The 19184-nt window shown below is 47.0% G+C and overlaps 1 protein-coding gene across 2 annotated transcripts in view; it reads right to left on the bottom strand.

Annotated features, from left to right (window-relative positions):
- The window catches only part of SYCP2 (synaptonemal complex protein 2), a 137174-nt gene that overhangs the window by 97896 nt on the left and 20094 nt on the right, over positions 1–19184 (bottom strand). For both annotated transcript variants that reach the window (XM_075901108.2, XM_075901109.2), the window contains exons 8-11: positions 14889–14977; positions 14024–14058; positions 13307–13449; positions 13176–13228 (exon numbers count right to left, since the gene is read on the bottom strand). In XM_075901108.2, the coding sequence (XP_075757223.2) occupies positions 13176–13228; positions 13307–13449; positions 14024–14058; positions 14889–14977 (320 nt within the window). The remainder of the gene's footprint in view (positions 1–13175; positions 13229–13306; positions 13450–14023; positions 14059–14888; positions 14978–19184) is intronic.

Genomic DNA, 19184 nt, shown 5'->3' with positions numbered 1-19184 from the left:
AGCTTTGATAGACCTGTTGGAGAGGCTGGTTTAACAGATAAATTAGTGTTGTCCAAAGTAGGAGAACTGAGTGTGTGTGGGGAGGGGTGGGAGGGGATCAGCAAGTTGCTCTACCGCATATATTGCTGTGGCAGCGTGGACGGTGCTGTGTGAGCAAAGCCCAGCAGTAGCATCAGAACTGCTTGAGGGAGTGGGCGGGGAGATGGTACAGAGCAGGATGCGCGTTCAATTGTGGTGCTGGCTTTGGAATGCAGAGTGACAGCTTTACTCCCCGATGTGCTGCTTTCGGCACGGGCTGGAAGCCTGAAGGCAAGAGGAGGATTCCTCAGCCCTTGCAAGCACCGTGCCGGTGGTGCTGGAGACGCTTGGGGAGTCAAAGGTGCTGAGGCATGGTGCCGCAGATATGACCGGCAGCACACGCTTCAGAGACAGCCTCTTTGCAGACGGGTTGCATTCGGCACGGAGGCGGACTGTTTCTTTGAGGGTGCCTTTTCTTTGTGTTTCTTGTATTCTGACTGGCCAGGGTCCGAGGCAGGTCTTAAAGAATTTTCAAGCATTATAAGCTTCAGCTTGAGATCTCTGTCACGTCTAGTTCTTGCCTTCATTTTGAACAGTGAGGACATTTGTTACAGGCATAAGTTTTACCTAGGCATCAGACACTTTCATCATATCCATCAGATACCTGTGGGGAGGCAATCCCAGTAACACAATGCTTAAACCCAGGGTGTCCTGGCATTGCTACCCCAAAACAAAGGCTCTGTTGTGACAGGTTCCCTTAAAGTTCTTTTACTCTGTTGTTTTTTCTTTCTTTCTTTCAGGGAATATAAAAACCCGGTTTGTGTTTGAATCTGGTGGCCTCATTGCTGAATTTGTCATCTTAAATCTTTAGTTTTTTATGTTAGTTGTAATTGTCAACTGTGGTTGACAATTACATTAACTGCCCAGCACATGAAGTGTGCTGTGCATGCACGAACTACCTATCACTAGCACTCCTATTGAAATCTTTCAGCCAGATGCACTGCAGTGCCCAAACACCTAAGGTGGAGCAATCACAGGGACACTCCTCGAAGAAGTAGAGCTTCTTATTAAGGCCAATGTTTTACGTTTCCTTAACAATGCCTTTCATCTAACTCCATTCAGGCAGAGCTACTTATATTTTTATAACTATTTTCCAGTTCTCTGCAATGCATTCTTATAGTTTAAGCAAAAACAGAATTTGGTTGCAATAATTTTAAAATACCTGTAGATTACCTGGAAGTTAGAAAAATACAATACTAGATTTAATAACACAATATCCCAGGGGTGGGCAATAATTTTTGATGCGGGGGCCACCCAAGAATTTGGAAAATGGTTGGGGACCACACTCTTCCATGATATTAATGGTGGAGGTGTGGGGTCTAGCATGGAGATTGGGTGCAGAAGGGAGCTTGGGGTAAGGGAGGGAGTTTGGGTAAAGGAGGCAGTTGTGACCTGGGACACTGGACTGGGGTGCAGGGGTTGGATTGTGACCTAGGGCAGGGAACTGGGGTACAGGGATTTTTGTTGTGAGCTAGGGCAAGAGGGGACTATGATCTGGGGCAGAAGTGCCCAATCTGGGAGGGGATATGGGTGCAGGAGGGGAAAAGGGAGTTACTCACCTCGTGCAGTAATGAGTGTTCTTCGAGATGTGTCCCCCCGTTGGTGCTCCGCTCTAGATGAAGTGTTGCCCTGAGCCGCAGATCGGAGCTTTGCAAAGCAGCTTCCCCTGTTGAGCCACGCATGCTCAGAAGGCGTCTCGAGCCCTTCCCGCCCTCTGTAGTGCGCGGCTCAACCCCCTCCCTTTTAGTTCCTCGTCTCCGCCCGAGTAATTTAGACTCCGAGCAGAGGGAAGGAAGGGAGGGTCGTGGAGCACCCAAGGGGAGACACATCTCGAAGAACACTCATTACTGCACGAGGTAACTCCCTTTTTTTCTTCGAGTAGTGTCCCCGTGGGTGCTCCACTCTAGGTGACTACAAAGCAGTACTCAACATATGGCTGGAGGGAGCTGGAGTCAGTGTTTAGCGGTGGTAGAGAGCACCCCTGTAGCAACTGCTGAGTCATCTTTAAGTTGTGGTAGGATAGCGTAATGTCTGGCAAAGGTATGGTCTGAAGACCACGTTGATGCTCGATAAATGTCTCTCAAGGGGACATTGTTCAAAAAGGCTGTAGAAGCAGCCGTGGCTCGACTGAAATGCGCTTGTGGTGGGCCCTGTAGTGGCTTATTGCCTAGGGTGTGGCACTTGACTATGCATGTCGAGATCCATTTTGAAATTCGTTGAGATGAGAGAGGTGTTCCTTAGGAACATTCAGCAATGGATATAAAAAGCCTTTCAGATTTACGAAATGGTTTTGTTCTTTCCAGGAAGAAGGCCAGAGCCCTCCGAATGTCCAGAATGTGCAGGGTGGCATCCTTCTGTGAAGCATGTGGTTTTGGGAAAAAAGTAGGTAATACGATCGGTTCGTTGACATGGAATTCTGTACAGACCTTTGGCAGGAATTTCGGGTGAGGTCTAAATATGACCCTGTCCTTCGTGAAAACTGTGTAGGAGGGTTCTGCCATTAATGTCCCGAGTTCACTCACCCGCCTGATCAACGTGACAGCTAATAGGAAGCAGACTTTCATAAAGAGAAACAGGAGTGGTACTGTATCCAGTGGCTCGAAAGGAGGTCTGGTGAGGTGGTGGAGAACAAGGTTTAGGTCCCATAAGGAGGGGTGGGGCCTTATAGAGCGGGTATACATTGTGGAGCCCTTTAAGGAATCTTTTAGTGATAGGATGGGCAAATACGGAGAAGCCGTCTACCGAGACATGGAATGCTACTATTGCAGAAAGTTGGACTTTTAAAGAAGAGATTGACAGTCCTGATACTTTAAGGTCTAGAATGTAGTCCAGGATGGTATTTAGTGGGGCGACACAGGGTTCTTCTTTGGCTCGCTGGCACCAGTGGGAGAATCGTGCCCATATTTGCAGGTAAGTTTTTCGAGTTGATTGTCTCCTACTATGGAGGAGAATGTCCTTCACTTACTGGGAACAGTGATTTTCTATCTCCGAGAACCAGAGAGAAGCCAAGCTCGAAGGTGTAGGGTATGGAGCTGTGGGTGTAGTATTGTGCCATTGTCCTGAGATAGCAGGTCTACACGGTGTGGTAGTAGATAAAGAGGGTGAACCGCTAGTCTGTGCAGGTATGGGTACCAAGTTTGGTGGGATCATGATGGAGCAATCAGGATGACTAGGGCTCTGTCCCTGCAGATCTTGCATAGGATTTTTGGGATGAGCGGTATGGGGAGGGAAGGCATAGTGTAGGGGGGCTGTCCATTTGATTAGAAAGGCATCCCCCAGGGAATGTTTGCCAAGTCCTGCACGTGAGCAGAAGTGGGGGCACTTGGCGTTCTGGGTAGACGCAAAGAGGTCTATAGATGGTCATTTCCATCGGTAGAAGACTGAGTTTGTGACCTCTGTGTGTAACTCCCACTTGTGGTCCGAGGTGAAGTTGCGGCTGAGGGAATCCGCTCTGGTGTTGCTCACCCCGGGCAGGTAGGATGCTATCAGGGTGACATGGTTGCGGATGCATGAGTTCCACAGGCGGATAGCTTTCATGCAGAGGGAGCAGGAGCGGGCTCCGCCCTGTCTGTTTATGTAGAACATTGTGCAGATGTTGTCCATTAGGATGCGGACTGTCTGATTGGTGATGCCGGAGGCAAAGTGTGCACAGGCATTCCTTACTGCCCGTAGTTCGAGGAGGTTGATGTGTAGTAGTGTCTCGGATGGGGACCATCTTCCTTGAACCCCTTGATCGTTCATATGTGCTCCCCAGCCAAGGAGGGAGGCATCCGTGGTAATCTGTATAGTGGGTTTGATTTGTTGGAATGGAACCCCTGCCAGAAGGTTGTTCGGTACCGTCCACCATCGTAAGGATGCAAGAACGTTTGGTGGAATGGTCACAGTCTTGTTGAGGGAGTGTCATGACGGAATGTAAACAATTGCTATCCAAAGTTGGAAACATCGAAAATGTAGACGAGCGTGGTGGACTATGTAGGTGGTGGAAGCCATGTGTCCCATTAGTCGGAGACAAGTAAGTACTGTGTGGCAGGAGTTGTAAACATCACGCTTATGATTTCTTGTATAGTTATGAAACGTTGTCGAGGTAGGTATGCCCAAGCTGTGATTGAATCCAGGCATGCGCCAATAAACTCTATATCTTGAACGGGGTGCAATGTTGATTTGTTTTCGTTGACTAGAAGACCTAGACGATTGAGGAGGGATGTGGTCGTACTTATCATGGAGGCAGTTTCGTCCCGTGTCGAGCCCTTTATAAGGCAGTCGTCTAGGTAGGGGAATATGATGACATTCTGCCGTCTGAGGTACGCAGCGACGACTGCTAGTACCTTTGAAAATACTCTTGGAGCTGATGAGAGGCCGAAGGGGAGAACATTGTATTGGAAATGTTCTGGGCCGAGCGTTAAATGTAGACAGTGTCTGTGGGCAGGATGGATAGTTACATGGAAATACGCATCTTGCAGGTCGAGGGCTGCGAACCAGTCCCCTTGATCTAGCGCAGGAACGATTGTTGTAAGTGTGACCATCTTGAAACGTTGTTTCCAGAGAAACCTGTTCAGCTTGCAGAGGTCTAATATAGGCCTCCAGCCTCCTGTTTTTTTCTCGATCAAGAAATAATTCGAGTAAAATCCTTTCCCGTGGAACTCTGCTGGTACTCTTTCTATGGCTCCGATTGAAAGGAGTCGATTGATCTCTTGTTTTAGTAGAGTCTTGTGAGAGTGGTCCCTGAAAAGGGACGGGGTAGGGGGAAGGATAGGTGGGATAGCGATAAATGGGATGGTGTAGCCTACTCAAATTATGTCTAGAACCCAGCGGTCCGATGTTATAGATTCCCACTGTGGAAGGAATGGACATAAACGGTGGGTAAAAAGATGGCCATGTTGCATTGTTGCTAGGTCGTGAGGGAGGTATTGCAGACCCTCGACCACATCAAATTCGTTGCTTGGAGGACTGAGCAGTTGGTGGGCGGCCCTGATTAGAGCGCCTCCTCTGAGGTCGTTGTCTTGGCCTAGTGTCTTCATAGGGCCTCTGTGGTCGGTTGTATTGCCCATATCTGTAGCAATTGTATGTGTTATATGGGGTGTACCGTCTGCGTTTGAAAGGCGGTGTGTACATGCCCAATGTGCGAAGTGTGGTTTTTGAAGTGTTGTGTAGCATTTCATCTGTAGAAGCTGCAAATAATTTTTGCTTGTCGAATGGTAAGTCTTCTACTTTGGGCTGAAGTTCTCGGGGAACTCCAGATGACTGTAGCCAGGAAGTTCTGCGCATGACTACCGCCGTAGCTGTAGTTCTGGCTGCGGTGTCAGCGACATCCATTGCCGTTTGGAGAGCGGTGCGAGCGATCGTATGGCCTTCATGGACTATTGCTTTCAAGATAGATCTTTTGGATTCAGGGAGATGTGGTATCAGTTCTCCTAACTTCGAATAATTATCAAAATCACGATTCGCTAAGAGGGCAGAATAATTTGATATTCTTAGTTGTAGGGTAGAAGAGGAGTATATCTTCTTGCCAAAGAAGTCTAGCTTTTTATGGTCCTTGTCCATATTGCCATTTTTGTATTGAGGCAATTTTGCTCTTTGCTGTGTAGATTCAACAACTAAGGAGTTTGCTTGTGGATGTGAAACAGGAAATCATTGTCTTTTGGTGGAACGAAGTATTTTCTGTCAATCTTCTTATTAGTTGTTTGGATGGATGCGGGTGTCTTCCACAGATCCTCAGAAGTTTCCATGATTGCCTCGTCAATTGGCAGGGCAATCTTACTATGCAATGTAGGATGCAGGTTCTTTAACAAGTGATGTTGTTTCTTTTGTACTTCTTGGAGGGAAACATGCTGACTTGTCACTATTCGCTTGAATAATTCTTGAAATTGTTTGAGGTCGTCAATCGCTACTGTATCTGATGGTATAACTGCATCGTCTTGTTGGGCACTTAGATCATCAGGATATGTGATGTTTATTGATTGAATATCCGATTCATTGTCCGAAATTCGTTCCTCCTCCTGTGTGTGTGTTGCGGGAGGTAGGGGCTGTGGATGAGGCAGGCTCCTTCGGGATGGTGTGGAGTGGACTGAGGACCGGCATCTGTATGGGTCCCACTAATCCCAGGACCCCCATTGCGGTGGGTAAGGTGGGGGTGGGTAAGGCCAATAGGGGTGCCATGGGCTTTGTTGTGGTCCAGCCCTATGATAGTAGGAGCGAGACCTCCTTGGCGAAGAGTGTTGCGAAGAATATGTCGTCTGTCGGTCATCATCAGGTAAGGGAGCATCTTGCAAAGACACTGGAGACATGGATCTGGGAGGGGAATGTCTTGCAAAGGATCTCCCAGGTGAGTAGTCAGTGGGAGGCAGGCTTGAATGTTGCTGCCTGCTTTGAGTGTCAGATGCTTCCTGGGGCTGTTCTGTAGCAGGCTCATGAGGATGTATCTCACTGTCTGCTGCCGATGCCAGTGTGGAGATCTGGTTTAGAGTCGCAGACGGTGCCAACTGTGTATGGGGTTTCTTGTGCTGCGGTGCCGAGGGTTTGAGCGGCGGCGCCACCTTAAGCGGCGCCGGAGTTTTCTACGGCGCCAGGGCTTGAAGCGGAGCCATGGCTTGGAGCGGCGCTGGCTTTTCTTTCCGCTGCGGGTGGTTAGAGCGTTCCCGGGACAGCTCGGAGGCAGCGCGCACCGGTCCCGGTGCCGAACGCTCCTTCAGGGCAGGGCACCAGGGATGTGTGTGTGGCATGTATGTGCACAGCGTGTATGTGTGCAGGAGGCTGGGGGCCAGGGGCATTTTCTCTTCCCCCTCAGATTATACCCTACAGCCCACCCAGGGCCTGTTCTCTGACCCCCCCGGCCACTCTCCCAACCTACCCAAGGGCCTGTTTCTCCCCCCCCCCCCACAGGCCAGCTCCACAGCCTGCCTGAAGCCTAATCCTCCTCCCCCCACCACCTTGCAGCCACCTCTCCAGCCTGCCCAGGGCCTGTCCTCCACCCCCCCCCCCCAGGGCCCTCCCATGGACCAGGGGCCTGTTCTTTCCTCCAGAATTGTGGACAAGGGTGGGGAAGTTAAGGGTTTGGGGTAGGCGGGCTACTTACTGTGTGCTGGCTGGCTGGCAAGATGGCAGATCCCCAGCCCTGCTGGCCATTCCCTTGGTGGTACAGCTGACCCCAGTGGACACTCTGCATGTAGTTCTCCCCAGCGAGCTCACTGCCCCCAGTGGCCACTCTCACTCCTGGGGCTTCCAATTGTCTTTACACAACCAAGCCTTGAGCATGCTTTAAGTTAGGAGAAGAGGAAGCTGCATACAAAATTTGGTCCACAACAAGGGAATTCAGCTGTGGATGACTGAACAAGAACTCCAGTCTTTTCGAAGGCACGAAGAATTTCTTGTCCACAAGTTTACTTGTTGGCGGTACTGAGGCTGGAGCTTGCCAAATTTCCTCCGCGGCTTCCATGATCACCTTGTCAATAGGAAGTGTGATCTTGGAGCGATGTTGAGGTTGTAAATTTTTCAATAATCAATACTGCTTAGTCTGCACTTCCGCCAGCCGGACCTCCTGGTTTTCCGCAACATGTTTAAACAGCTCCTGAAATTGCTTCAGGTTATCCGGAGTGGAAATATCTCCAGGAAAGACCGCTTCATCCGGGGAGGATGAGGACTGGTCTGTAGGTGAAGTGTCCAGTTGTTGGTCGTCTACTTTGGAACCAGAGGAGGAGCAGCTTTCTGATTGTTGGGCATGGATGGAAGGACTCTGTGGTGGAAAGACTGGCGGATGCTGTTCCTGTAGTTCAGTGGGAGGGCACTGATAACTGGGTGAATGGCAGCAACATGGAGACCAGTATGAATGTGACTGGTAATGATGTGAGGAGTAGTAAGGCCTATGGTGGTACCAATAGTAACGGTTGGAATGTGTACTGACATGTGATGGTCTGCTGGAAGACACAACACTAGTATGACACGCATGGTACAGGGAGCGTGGTGAGCGTGCAGGCGAATAGTAGAAATAGGGTCATACTCTTGAGGAAGATGGTAGAGAGAGAGAGAGAGAGAGAGAGAGAAAATGGTGCCTCCCATAGTATCTTGCATCTTCCAGGTGCAGTTCCCAATATGGAGACCAGGGCAGCGTTGAGGAGAGTGTGGCTGGACCCTGTGATGGTATTGTCGGGTACTCAGCATAGGAAAAGTTTGTGGTGGGGGTAAAGGAGACAGTGGTGGGGAAAAAAGTCAGAGAAGGTGAAATCAGGCTTCACCACACGCCTGACTTTTCCGTGGCTTTCTTTGGTGCCATTCCGGTGCTATCGCCTACCGTTAGCACTGAGGGAGTTGGCGCCTGAGGCGCCAAGGAAGCTGTCGGCGCTGGAAGTGTCATGGCTGTCGGTGCAGGAGGTGCTGATAGTGCCAATGCTGGAATAGGAGTCCGATCTGCCAGAATATGTAGTGTCGACGCCGACCTCGGTTTATCCCCTGTACTGACTCTGCTTGGCAGAGCAGCAGGCAGAGCGTGTTGGAGATGACCTTATCTTGTGGGCTGAGCCCATCTCAGGGGATGACGTTCTGCATTTTTGCAGCACTGTAGACTGCGGCTGTGATGTAATCTCAGGAGGTTGAAGCACCTTATCAAAAAGGATCATCATAAGGCACACATCCCTATCCCTTCACGTACTCACCATCAACTTAGAACAATGGGTGCATTTTTGTGGCACATGTGCCTCGCCCAGATAGCAAATATATGCCGCGTGGCCATCCGAGGCCAGCATGGCTTTGCAGTAAAGGCTACATTTCTTGAAAACTTGGGGATCCAGGCATTGTGGAAGTGGTTGAGACTCACACTGCTTCACTTTTTTTTTTTTTATGATTCTAATGAATACTAACTATCTAACTGTAAGCTAGCAGCTCTCTCTCTACTTTCAACTATTTACAGGTGAAATACAGTCACAAACAAGGAGAGTTGTAGGAGAGTTGAGGAGCACCGTCTCCAATCGAGGACAGTTTAGAGGAACCGGCAGGAGCTGGACTGTGCGCAACAGGCAGAAGGCGCGAACAGCGTGAGACTCCAACTGCACTTACGTGATCTGGCTGACTATAGCTACTAAAAATCTCTGATCTGTGGCACCAGGAGGAGCCCGACATTTACAGTGGAGCACCCACGGGGACACTACTCAAAGAAGAACAACGTGTTCTACAGATAAGGGAACGAATAGCTTAGGTCACCCCAAATGTACAGGAACATCTGGAGAAAGCACAGGAGACCCAGCAAGATCATTAAATTGCCAGGCCAAAGTTTGGCATTTCCAGCCTGGGGCTTGGGTGATGGTGTTAATACTTATTGAAGAAAGCAAACTTTTGACCCAATAGCAAGGGCCCTATCTGGTGCTTGAATCCATAGAGGAAGTGAATTTCAAGGTGTGATAGCCTGGACGCCAACAAGAAGAGCAAATTTACCACATGAATCTCCTGAAGCCATAGCACTCTCAAGAGGCATGTATAGTCATCCAAGAGGGCCCAACCCAGGAAGGCATCTCACCTAACCAGGTCAAAATAGCCCCTGACCGGATGCTGCACCAGAAAAATACAGTAGCTGAGATGATCAGCCAGTACTGGGACATTTTCTCCACTAAACCAGGCCAAATGACTGAGGTGTATCATTACAACAAACCCTGGAGTCAAGGTAAGACTCAGACCCTATCGGGTCCCAGTGTCCAAAAGAGAAGAAATTAAGTCTGAAGTAAAGAGGATGTTGGTGTTTGAAGTCATCAAGGAGTCCCACAGTGAATAGTTTAGCCCAAATTGTTTTGGTGCCAAAGCCAGGTTCTGTAATGACTTTAGGTGACTGAATGAGGTATCCAAATTTGATGCATACCCCACACTCCTCATTGACGAGCTGGTTGGCTGCCTGGGCGATGCCTGTTTTCTAACCATCCTTTATTTAACAAAGGGATATTGGCAGATCCCCCCAGCCAAGCATGCAAAAGAAAAAACTGTGTTTTCTATGCCCGAGCGTCTATTCCAATATACTGTTCTCCATTCAGACTGCATGGGGCACCTTTCACTTTCTAATATCTCATGGACAAGCTCCTACCTCACTATACCAGTTAAACAGCAGTGTAACTAGACTGTATGATTATCCATACCCCTGACTGGGAGAGTCACCTATAAAAGGTGGAAGCAGTATTGGATACCCTGGCAGTATTGGGCCAGCCAAGTGTGCTATAGCACTGGCCAAAGCTAAATACCTTGGCTATATAGTTGGAAGGGGCATGGTTAAATCCCAAATGAACAAGTTGGAGGCCATCCAAAATTGGCCCAACCCAAAGTAAGGCTGAGCATCCTTGGAGTTAGTGTGGTACTATTGATGATACATCCCCCATTTTGCCACCAGAGCAAGTCCCCTGACAGACCTGCTAAAAGCCTGAGGTCCTGTTATGATGAAGTGGACCAATACAGCAGAGAAAGCATTTGCGTATCTACAGCAGCTATCCAGTATTGATTGCTCCAGACTTTAATAAAGACTTCATCTTATAGATGGATGTATCCGAGACAGGCCTGTGAGCTACCCTATTGCAAATGCTTCAGAGGGGTAGCCAAGATAGTCTATAACAGGAAAAACTTAAAAAGCAACAAATAGTCTAGCAGCTCCTTAAAGATTAACAAAACATGTAGATGGTATTATGAGCTTTCATGGGCACTGCAGATGGTTGGAGATGAAAAACACCCAAATCTCTACCTTAGTAGAAAACTCCTACCAAGAAAGCAGAAATATGTGGTAGTTGAGAGGGACTGCCTTGCCATGAAGCGGGCTATGGAGGCACTCTAGGACTATCTACTGGGCCAATGATTTACCTTCATGACCAACCATGCATCCCTACAGTGGATGCAGTGCAACAAAGAGAAAAACGCAAGAGTGACCAGATGGTTTCTGTCCCTGCAACCCTTCCAATTCACCATACAATACCAGGCCAGGAGCCATAATGGCAATGCAGATGGTCTGTCACGATATCATTGCACAACAACCCAAGCTGCCCAAACCCATGGTATTGCGCGGGTAGGGGAGGTTGTATGACAGGGTCAGGCCAGATGGCTACAGGAAAGTACTCAAAGGGAGATATGTTAGCCCTAGATGATGTAGGTCTTTGTTCCCTGGGTAAACTGGCAGGGGCTGACCTGGAACCAGCAAGGACTTTCCAGAATCAATCTGGACAATCAGGCCAGATGGTACATCTGGAGCTAATTAGGAGCCTTCTGGAGCCAAGGGAGTCAAGCAACACTTGGGGCCAATCAAGATAGAGAGGCAGCAGTGCAAAGGGTGATGGGGACAGGCTGGAGCTAATATACACAGGCTTAAAAGCCAGCTCCTGATGAGTGCTGGCTCCATGGAACTGCCTGCCCCCACCTACTGCCTCCTTCAGGAGCAGCAGGGGGAGAAGGGGAGGCACTAGATCAGGGGTTCTTAACCTTTTTACCTTCACACTTCCCCCTGAAAGTGAATTTCATGTTCACACCCCCCTGGGAGCCATTTTGTGTACAGACTAGCCCCACCCCCTCACCTGACAGGAAGATAACGGGCATGGCTAGGACTATAAGAACTCTACCAGGGAGCTCAGTTGGGGCCCAGCCTCTGAGGGAGACAGAGGCCTGCCCAGAGCTCCTGGCTGACAAGGCTGAGACCTGGCCTGGGCCTCCCACAGTTGCCTTCTCTCAGGCCAGTGAAGGCTTCCCTGGCTGGGCCACTGAGGCTTGGCCAAGCTGGGCTACCCTCTGACCTAGAGGAACCCAAGGCTCTACTGGCGCCTGGTGATTCAGAGGACTGGCCTGAGCTGAAGGCCCGGCTCGAACCCCAAAGCCTGCCTGAACCCTGGGACCTGGAGAACCAGCTGGATGCAGCCATCCAAGCTAATTCCCAAGTCTGACAGCTGGTGGTGCTTTGGGGTGAGTGAACCCCATTACAATGCCTAAATGAATAATATGAGCTTTTTACTTTGAACCTTTTCCTAACACATTTATGTAATATTTGAAGATGAAAGTCAGCAATGCTCGCGTACTGTTATTGTAGTGTCATCACATAGGCCTGATTGATTTGCACTGCTATTGTAGTGTGCCGATCTCTAGAAGTTAATAAGAAATTAATGTTTATAATTTTAATTCATAATATTAATTATGAAGGAATCTAAACTTTAAAATTTTATCTAATGAGAAGGCAATTGTGATAAATTTTCTGGGAGACACCTCACACCTCCCCTGTATATCCCCTTCACACCTCCCCTGGGGAGGCGCACCTCACTGGTTAACAACTCCTGCACTAGATGGTGTGGTGGGAGTCGGCTTCAAAGTCTGTCCCCCCGCTCCCGCTGCCACTGCCCTCCTCCCTGTGCTGCTGCTTCTTTCAAACCCCCCACAGAGCAGCCTCTGTCCAGAGGGAGCTTGGACCCACCGCAAGCAACCAGTCTACATGGGAAGCTGGTTTTTAAACTGGCTCCCCTCATGGACCAGCTCCTATCTTCTACCCCACACTATTACCTCTGATAGAGGCAGCAGCACAGGATGGTAAGGGGCTCCCCGGGAGCGCACTAGCTGCTGGCCCCGCCCCAGGGACTATCGAATAGTCATGTAACTGCTAAGATTTCATGCACAATTATTCAATTACACAATATCTAACATCCCTAGAACAAACCCCATCTGTTGCCGTTGCCTTAAAATTCCTAGGCCGTAACCTAGAATAGTGGGCAGGCTCAGGTTCTCCCAACCCTTTCTATGCCCCTACAGAGTCTGTACCTGGATAGGGAGACAAGGACTATAAATGGGTTTCACCCATGCTATAGATTAGCCTTTGAGTATGGCTTAGCAGGCTGTGACCCTTGCCTCTTTAAAAAAAAAAAAAAAAAAAAAAAAAAAAAAAGGCTTAGTGGAGGGTCATGCAAGCCTCTAAGACTGAATATTGTCCGCCAGAAGCACACGACTCATGGGAAGAGTCAGAGCTCTGCCACAATATTTTGTGAATATATATCACCTTGCAGTTTTTGCACATAGCAGCATTCTATTCATTTGCTAGTGTTGTTATAGTTCAGAATTCATTTTAATTTTTTTTCTGACAAAACCAGAAAACAATTAGCAATACTCATTACCTCCTTTTGTCTCCAAGCATTCCATTCACTTGGTTAAGAAATTTTCTGCAGTCCTATTAAGAAGTAGAGCAATTTTAAGTAATGTGACATTTTCTCCCTCTGAAAATATTTAGTGTTTTTATACAACTTACTGTTTCAAACTCAGAGTCCTTAATTCCTTTAAATGCATTGGTCACAAACTCCATAGAAAACCACTGGCGTGCCAGTTCTCCTCTTTGTTTTTCTGATGTCATTCTGCATAAAGCTTCAGTAATGGCTACTTGCAAGTCATAGTCTATAAAATACATTTTAAGGGAACAGTATCATTGAATAGAATGCCCTTCTTAGAAGTTTATATGTAGGAAACAAACTAATATTGTTGAATAGAAGGGCGGATATAAAAAAATCAAAACTATTTCCACTTAAAAGATCATAAAGTACATTTTGATGTTCTCATATTGATATTAGATAGTATGCCATCATATAATGCACTGAGAAACTACTATTCAAAAAGAAGTATTACAGGCTATGTCCTCAGGTACTTCAGAACAGCACTCAAACATCTGGAAGGTGAGAAGATCATAGGTGGCTGTATATCACCTTATTGTCCACCAAAAGCTGTTGCAAGACAAACTGACCCTCAACCTTCTCTAACCTGAGCTGACAGATAATAGTCCTCAAAGGTCCACACTATTTCAATCTAAATACTGCATATGTTCCAATTTTAACTGCCATTCTGTAAATAACACATTTTTCAGATGACTGAATACAACTAATCTGCCTTTTCTTATTGCCAGGCTTTTTAATGAACATATAACATCAAAACAAAAGTTTAATAATGAACCTCTTAAGTGAGGTTCTTTGCTTACCTCCAGCATCTAAAATTCTTTTTCCCATGTCATTCCTGTGAATTAAACATGATATAGATGATTCCGTTCTACCCAAATAAAATAGTAATATAAAACTATATAAGAAAAGCTTGTATTGGTATCAGTGACTATAACCTTTAAAATATGGAGTGAAATCCTTGTCCCACTGAACTTATTGGTAGTCCTCCTATTGACTCCAAGGGGGCAATATATCACCTATGAAACAGCAGTGCTTTCAGTTCCAAACAAATTAGTAATTTTAAAATGTAGGAATTTACAGGCCAAATGTTCAGTGAGCACCCTTAATGCACCTGAAACACCAACAGAGGCATCTATTTTGTTCCAGAATCATACAAATGAACTCTCTATGTCTCTCATTTCTCACTCCACACATGATATTACTTGCTGCTCCAATTAAGAATCTGGACTGTATAGAAAATGTGTATTTTCAATCCAAACTTCTTCCTCTGCCACAGTTCCACTTTTGTTTCTGACCTGTCAGCCTGTCAATTTCTCTTTTGGCTATGCAGACCTTTCATCACATTTCCCTGGATGAACAATCACCATCCAATAAGTACACTTATAAAGATTCCTCAGAAGTGATTTTCAAAAACCACTTATTTTAAGACAATCAGGTGAGGTGGACTGAGAGAAGGTAAGATCGGAGCATCCGAAGATGAATTCCCTGCATGGACTATATTGGAATCTCCTTGTGCTATGAAGCAAGGAAGGCAACCATGGTTTGAATAGAGCTTATACTTGTACAGTTATAAATAGCCCCAAATAACAGTCAGGTGTAAACAAATTTCTTCAGTTATGTAAACAATACATTTATGTCAAAGTATAGTAAACATAAATTAATTACATGACAAGCAACATTTCCTTCGTGGAAATATTTTTTTTTCTGGTTTCTCGAGGCATGGTATCAAGCATTGAATTAAGTTTTCTTACAGCCTAGAGATAGGAAACAAAGAATATGTTTACAAAGAAACACACTATTAAACTTTTATAAAGGTTTGAAAATTATTCTCATTACATTATGGCCTTCAGTTATGTAGATTTGCAACATATTAAGTAGGAAAGAATATATTTCAATGACTAAGATTGTGATACAAAAGTGTCAGATTCCAATTTTAGCTATGCTAGTGTAAATCCAAAGTAACACAACTGCACTTCAATTAACTACATTAATAAGGACACTAATATAAGCACTTAAAAGGCCAACATTCTGACCTGTTGATGTAAACCAGGAAGATAGGTTTTTTCTAATATTTGTGTCTGCAATTCATTGCTCAAAAAAATAGTTACCTACCTCTCATAATTGCTGTTCTTTGAGATGTGTTGCTCATGTCCTTTCCAATTAGGTCCACATATGTTGCATGCATGATTGTCAGAAGATTATCCTCTAGTCATACCGGTTGGGTCAAGAGTGGAGCCCCCTGGAGTGATACACATGATAGTGTATATTGGTCCTGACAACCCACCACCTGCTCAGTTCTTTCTTGCCAAAATAACAGAGGAGAGGCAGTAGGATTTGGAACACATCTCAAAGAACAACAGTTACAAAAAATAGGTGTAAATTTTTTCAACTGCATGCTCAAGTCCATTCCAATTACGTAACTCCCAAGCAGTGTCTCAGAGGAGAGTTTGGAGTTCATCTGGACACGGATTGCAGTACTGCTTTACCAAAGGCTCCATAATCTCTAGACTGTTGCAAGACTGTATAATGTGAAGTGAAGGTATGCATAAGAGGACCTATAGCTGCCTGCATATGTTGTCAATGGGAACTTGTGCCAGGAAAATGATTCATGATGCTTTTGCTCTTGTAGATTGTGCCCTCAATGCCGGGGTCAGAACCTTGGCCAAGTCATAGCAAGACCTGTTACATGATGTGATCCAGGATGAGATGCAGTAGGAAGATATAGAATGCCCCTTCATTCTCTCTGTGACAGCAATGAAGAGCTGTGGGAAGGGCTTTGTGCACTCAGTGTTAAAAACTAAAGCATGCCTGATGTTTAGGGTATTAAGCATGCATTCACTATTACTTGCATGTGGCCTGGGGAAGAATGCTGAAAGGAAAATGTCCTGATTTACATGGAATTTACCTTGTCGTCATAAAAAAAAAAAACCCGTAAGGGGGATTAGATGACAGCACCTTGAGTTTGGAGACCCTTCTGGCTGAAGTGATGGACATAAGGCAGGCTACCTTCCAAGACAGGAACATGTTGCCATAGGCTCAAAGGGAGGGCCCGTAAGCCTGGCGAGGACTAAATTAAGGTCCCAAGTGGAGAGAGGCTGCCTCACCTGAAGATACAGTGTATCCAGTCCCTTAAAGAAGCAGCCTACCATCGGGTTTCCAAAGACCAATATCACCTCCACTACTAGGTGAAATGTAGAGATGGTGGCCAAAGAAACACAGATTGAAGAGATTGTCAATCCCTGCCATTTCAAATCAAGCATGTATTCCAAAATAAACAGGCTCAGGGTTTCTGGTACAGGAGTATCCTTCTGCATAGACCAAATTGTGAACTTCCACTTGGCCAGGTAAGTGATTCAAGTGGAGGGTTTCCTACTCCCCAGTAGGACTTCCTGAACTGATTCAGAGCATTGAAGCTCACACTGGGTTAACCAAGGAGCTTCTGTGCCATGAGGTAGAGGCACGTCCCAGGTTGGAATGCCACACCATCCATAGTCTTGTGCAAGGATGGGCAACATATATCTTGTGAGTCGAATCTGGCCCACCAAGGAACTGGATCCGGCCTGCAGATCACCCTACTGGGACCTTCAGGCACATAGCAGCCACTGTTTTAAGTGGAGGGTTGCTCCATGTGGCTCTCTGCTCTGGAGGGAAGGAGAGGCTTCATGTGATCTCTCCATCCCCAACCCAATCCTCAGTTCCTTTTGGCTAGAAACAACCAGCCAATAGGAACTGACCCCAGCCAATCTCTTAGCTCCTATTGGCCAGAAACAACCAGTCAATAGGAGCTGAGAGATTGACCTTGGGACAGGGGCAGCACAAGCCTCTCCCACCGCCTGGAGCTGAAAGCCACATAGAGGGAACAGCCTGCAGTTTTAAGCAGTTTGGGGCTGCAGCAAGCAGGGAGTCCAGCCTGCTTTGGGGTTGCTGCAGGACTGCTGGCCAGAGACACTTAGGTAAACCTCCCAGCCAAATCCTGCATCTGGCACATTTGCTCCTCCTGCACTCCAACTGCCTCCCTCAAGTCACCATCCAAACCCTTTGCACTCCCTTGCCCCAGGTCACAACTCCCTCCCAGACCCTCTACCGCCTCCTCTACCCCTCCCCCAGGCCAAAATCCTCTTCTGCACCCATACTCCCTCCCTGACCCTACACCCCAATCCCAATCCAGGTCACAACCACCTCCTCCACTCAAACTTCTTCTCAGACCTCACACCCTCCTACACTCCAGTCCCTTACCTTGTGCACCCTTCTGCACACACACTCCATCCTAAACCCTGCACCTCATCCACAGAAAAGTGCAGCCCTTGACCACTTTCCAAAATCTTGGAGAGGCCCCCACCAAAATTATTGCTCACCCCTGGTCTTGTGTGACTAAGTCTGGAAACAGGAGGAGGGCTATGGCTCTGTCACAGCAGTCTGGTCCAACAGTGTGAACTCATGTTGGTGGGGGTCATGCCAGTGTTATACGGATTAACAACATCCTGTGCTGGCATACTTGGAGGAGGACACTGCGTACGAGAGGAAAGAGTGGGAATGCAATAGAGCAGATGATTCACACACAACAAGTGAAACGCACTTGTGAGGGAAAACAGGTTGTGGTTCAGGAAAGAGCAGAACCACTAACAGTTTCTGTTGCTCTCAGGGTCCATTCGTGCCTATCGAATGAAAGAAGGAACTAGCAGACTGGGCCCAGTCAGAGATCCCAGCAGGTATGACACCTAGAGGTGGCTAGACTGTGAGACTGAAGTCTCACAGCATGACGGTTTCCTGATACAGGGGAGAGGAATGAACACCATCTTGTTTATCTAGAACATTCCTGTGGTATATTTGTTGGTACTCTCACATGCTTGCCATGAAGGTGAGCTTGGAACATCAGACAGACCACCCTCAGCTCTCTAACACTGATATGAAGTGACAGTCCTGCTTGGGTCCATATGTCCTGATGGTGCCAAGGTGTGCTCCCTACCCAAGGCATGTGCGACTAACCTCACAGAGGGTTGTAGTTTGGCAAAAAGTACTCTACTACAGACTACTCGTGCCTGCAATCACCAACCAAAGGAGTCTAGAATGTGGGGGAGTGACTATGATCATTCTATTTAATAAGACCCAAATGGGCCTGCACAAGTTGTTTGAAAGGGATGAATATGAAACCTGGCATGATGGACCACATAAGTGCATGCCACCATATGCCCCAGAAGTTTCATGCAATTTCTGGTGGTAGTTATGGGGAAACAATAATTACTCTGAGGGCCTGAAAGTGAGGCTCAGTTAGGGATGCCCTGGCTTGCATGAACACCTATTAATTCTGTTCTCTGCGCTTGCATTATAGTGGACTTGAGCACGTTCAGCATGAGACCCAACCTAAGAAAGACAGCACCAATGAGGGCCATATGTTCCTCTATTTTTATTTGCAATTTAGCCTTGATGAGCCAGTTGTCCAGGTACAGGAACATATGGACTTGATGTTTGCTGAGGAAGGCTGCCATAACTGCCATGCATTTGCTGAATATCTGAGAGGCCATCAAGAGCCCAAATGGGAGCACCACAAACTGGTAGCATTGGGCACCGACCAAAATACAGAAAAATCATCTGGGGACAAGAATAATGGAGATAAGGAACTATGTATCCTTCAAGCCAAGGGTGGTGTACCATTCCCCTTGATCCAGGGAAGGAATGATGGAGGTCAGGGTGACCATGCAAAATCTTGCTTTCATCATGAATGAGTTGAGGGCTCATAGATCTAGGATGGGCCTGAACCCACTTTTGAGGATGAGGAAGCATCGAGGGTAAAACTCTTTTCCATTGAATTCATGAGGAACCCCTTCTATTGCTCTGAGTGAAAAGTGCTTGCACCTCTTGTAAAATGAGTTGCTCATGAGAACGTCCCATGAAGAGGGACAGGGAAGAATAGGAGGCCTGGAGAAAACAGAATTGGATAGAATATCCCACCCCTACCATGCT

The sequence above is a fragment of the Pelodiscus sinensis genome, chromosome 17 (genome assembly GCF_052426305.1).
Source record: "Pelodiscus sinensis isolate ZL-2025 chromosome 17, ASM5242630v1, whole genome shotgun sequence".
Lineage (NCBI taxonomy): Eukaryota > Metazoa > Chordata > Testudines > Trionychidae > Pelodiscus > Pelodiscus sinensis.
The sequence above is the reverse complement of the archived record's forward strand: the minus strand, read 5'-3'. Positions and strand labels throughout refer to the sequence as shown.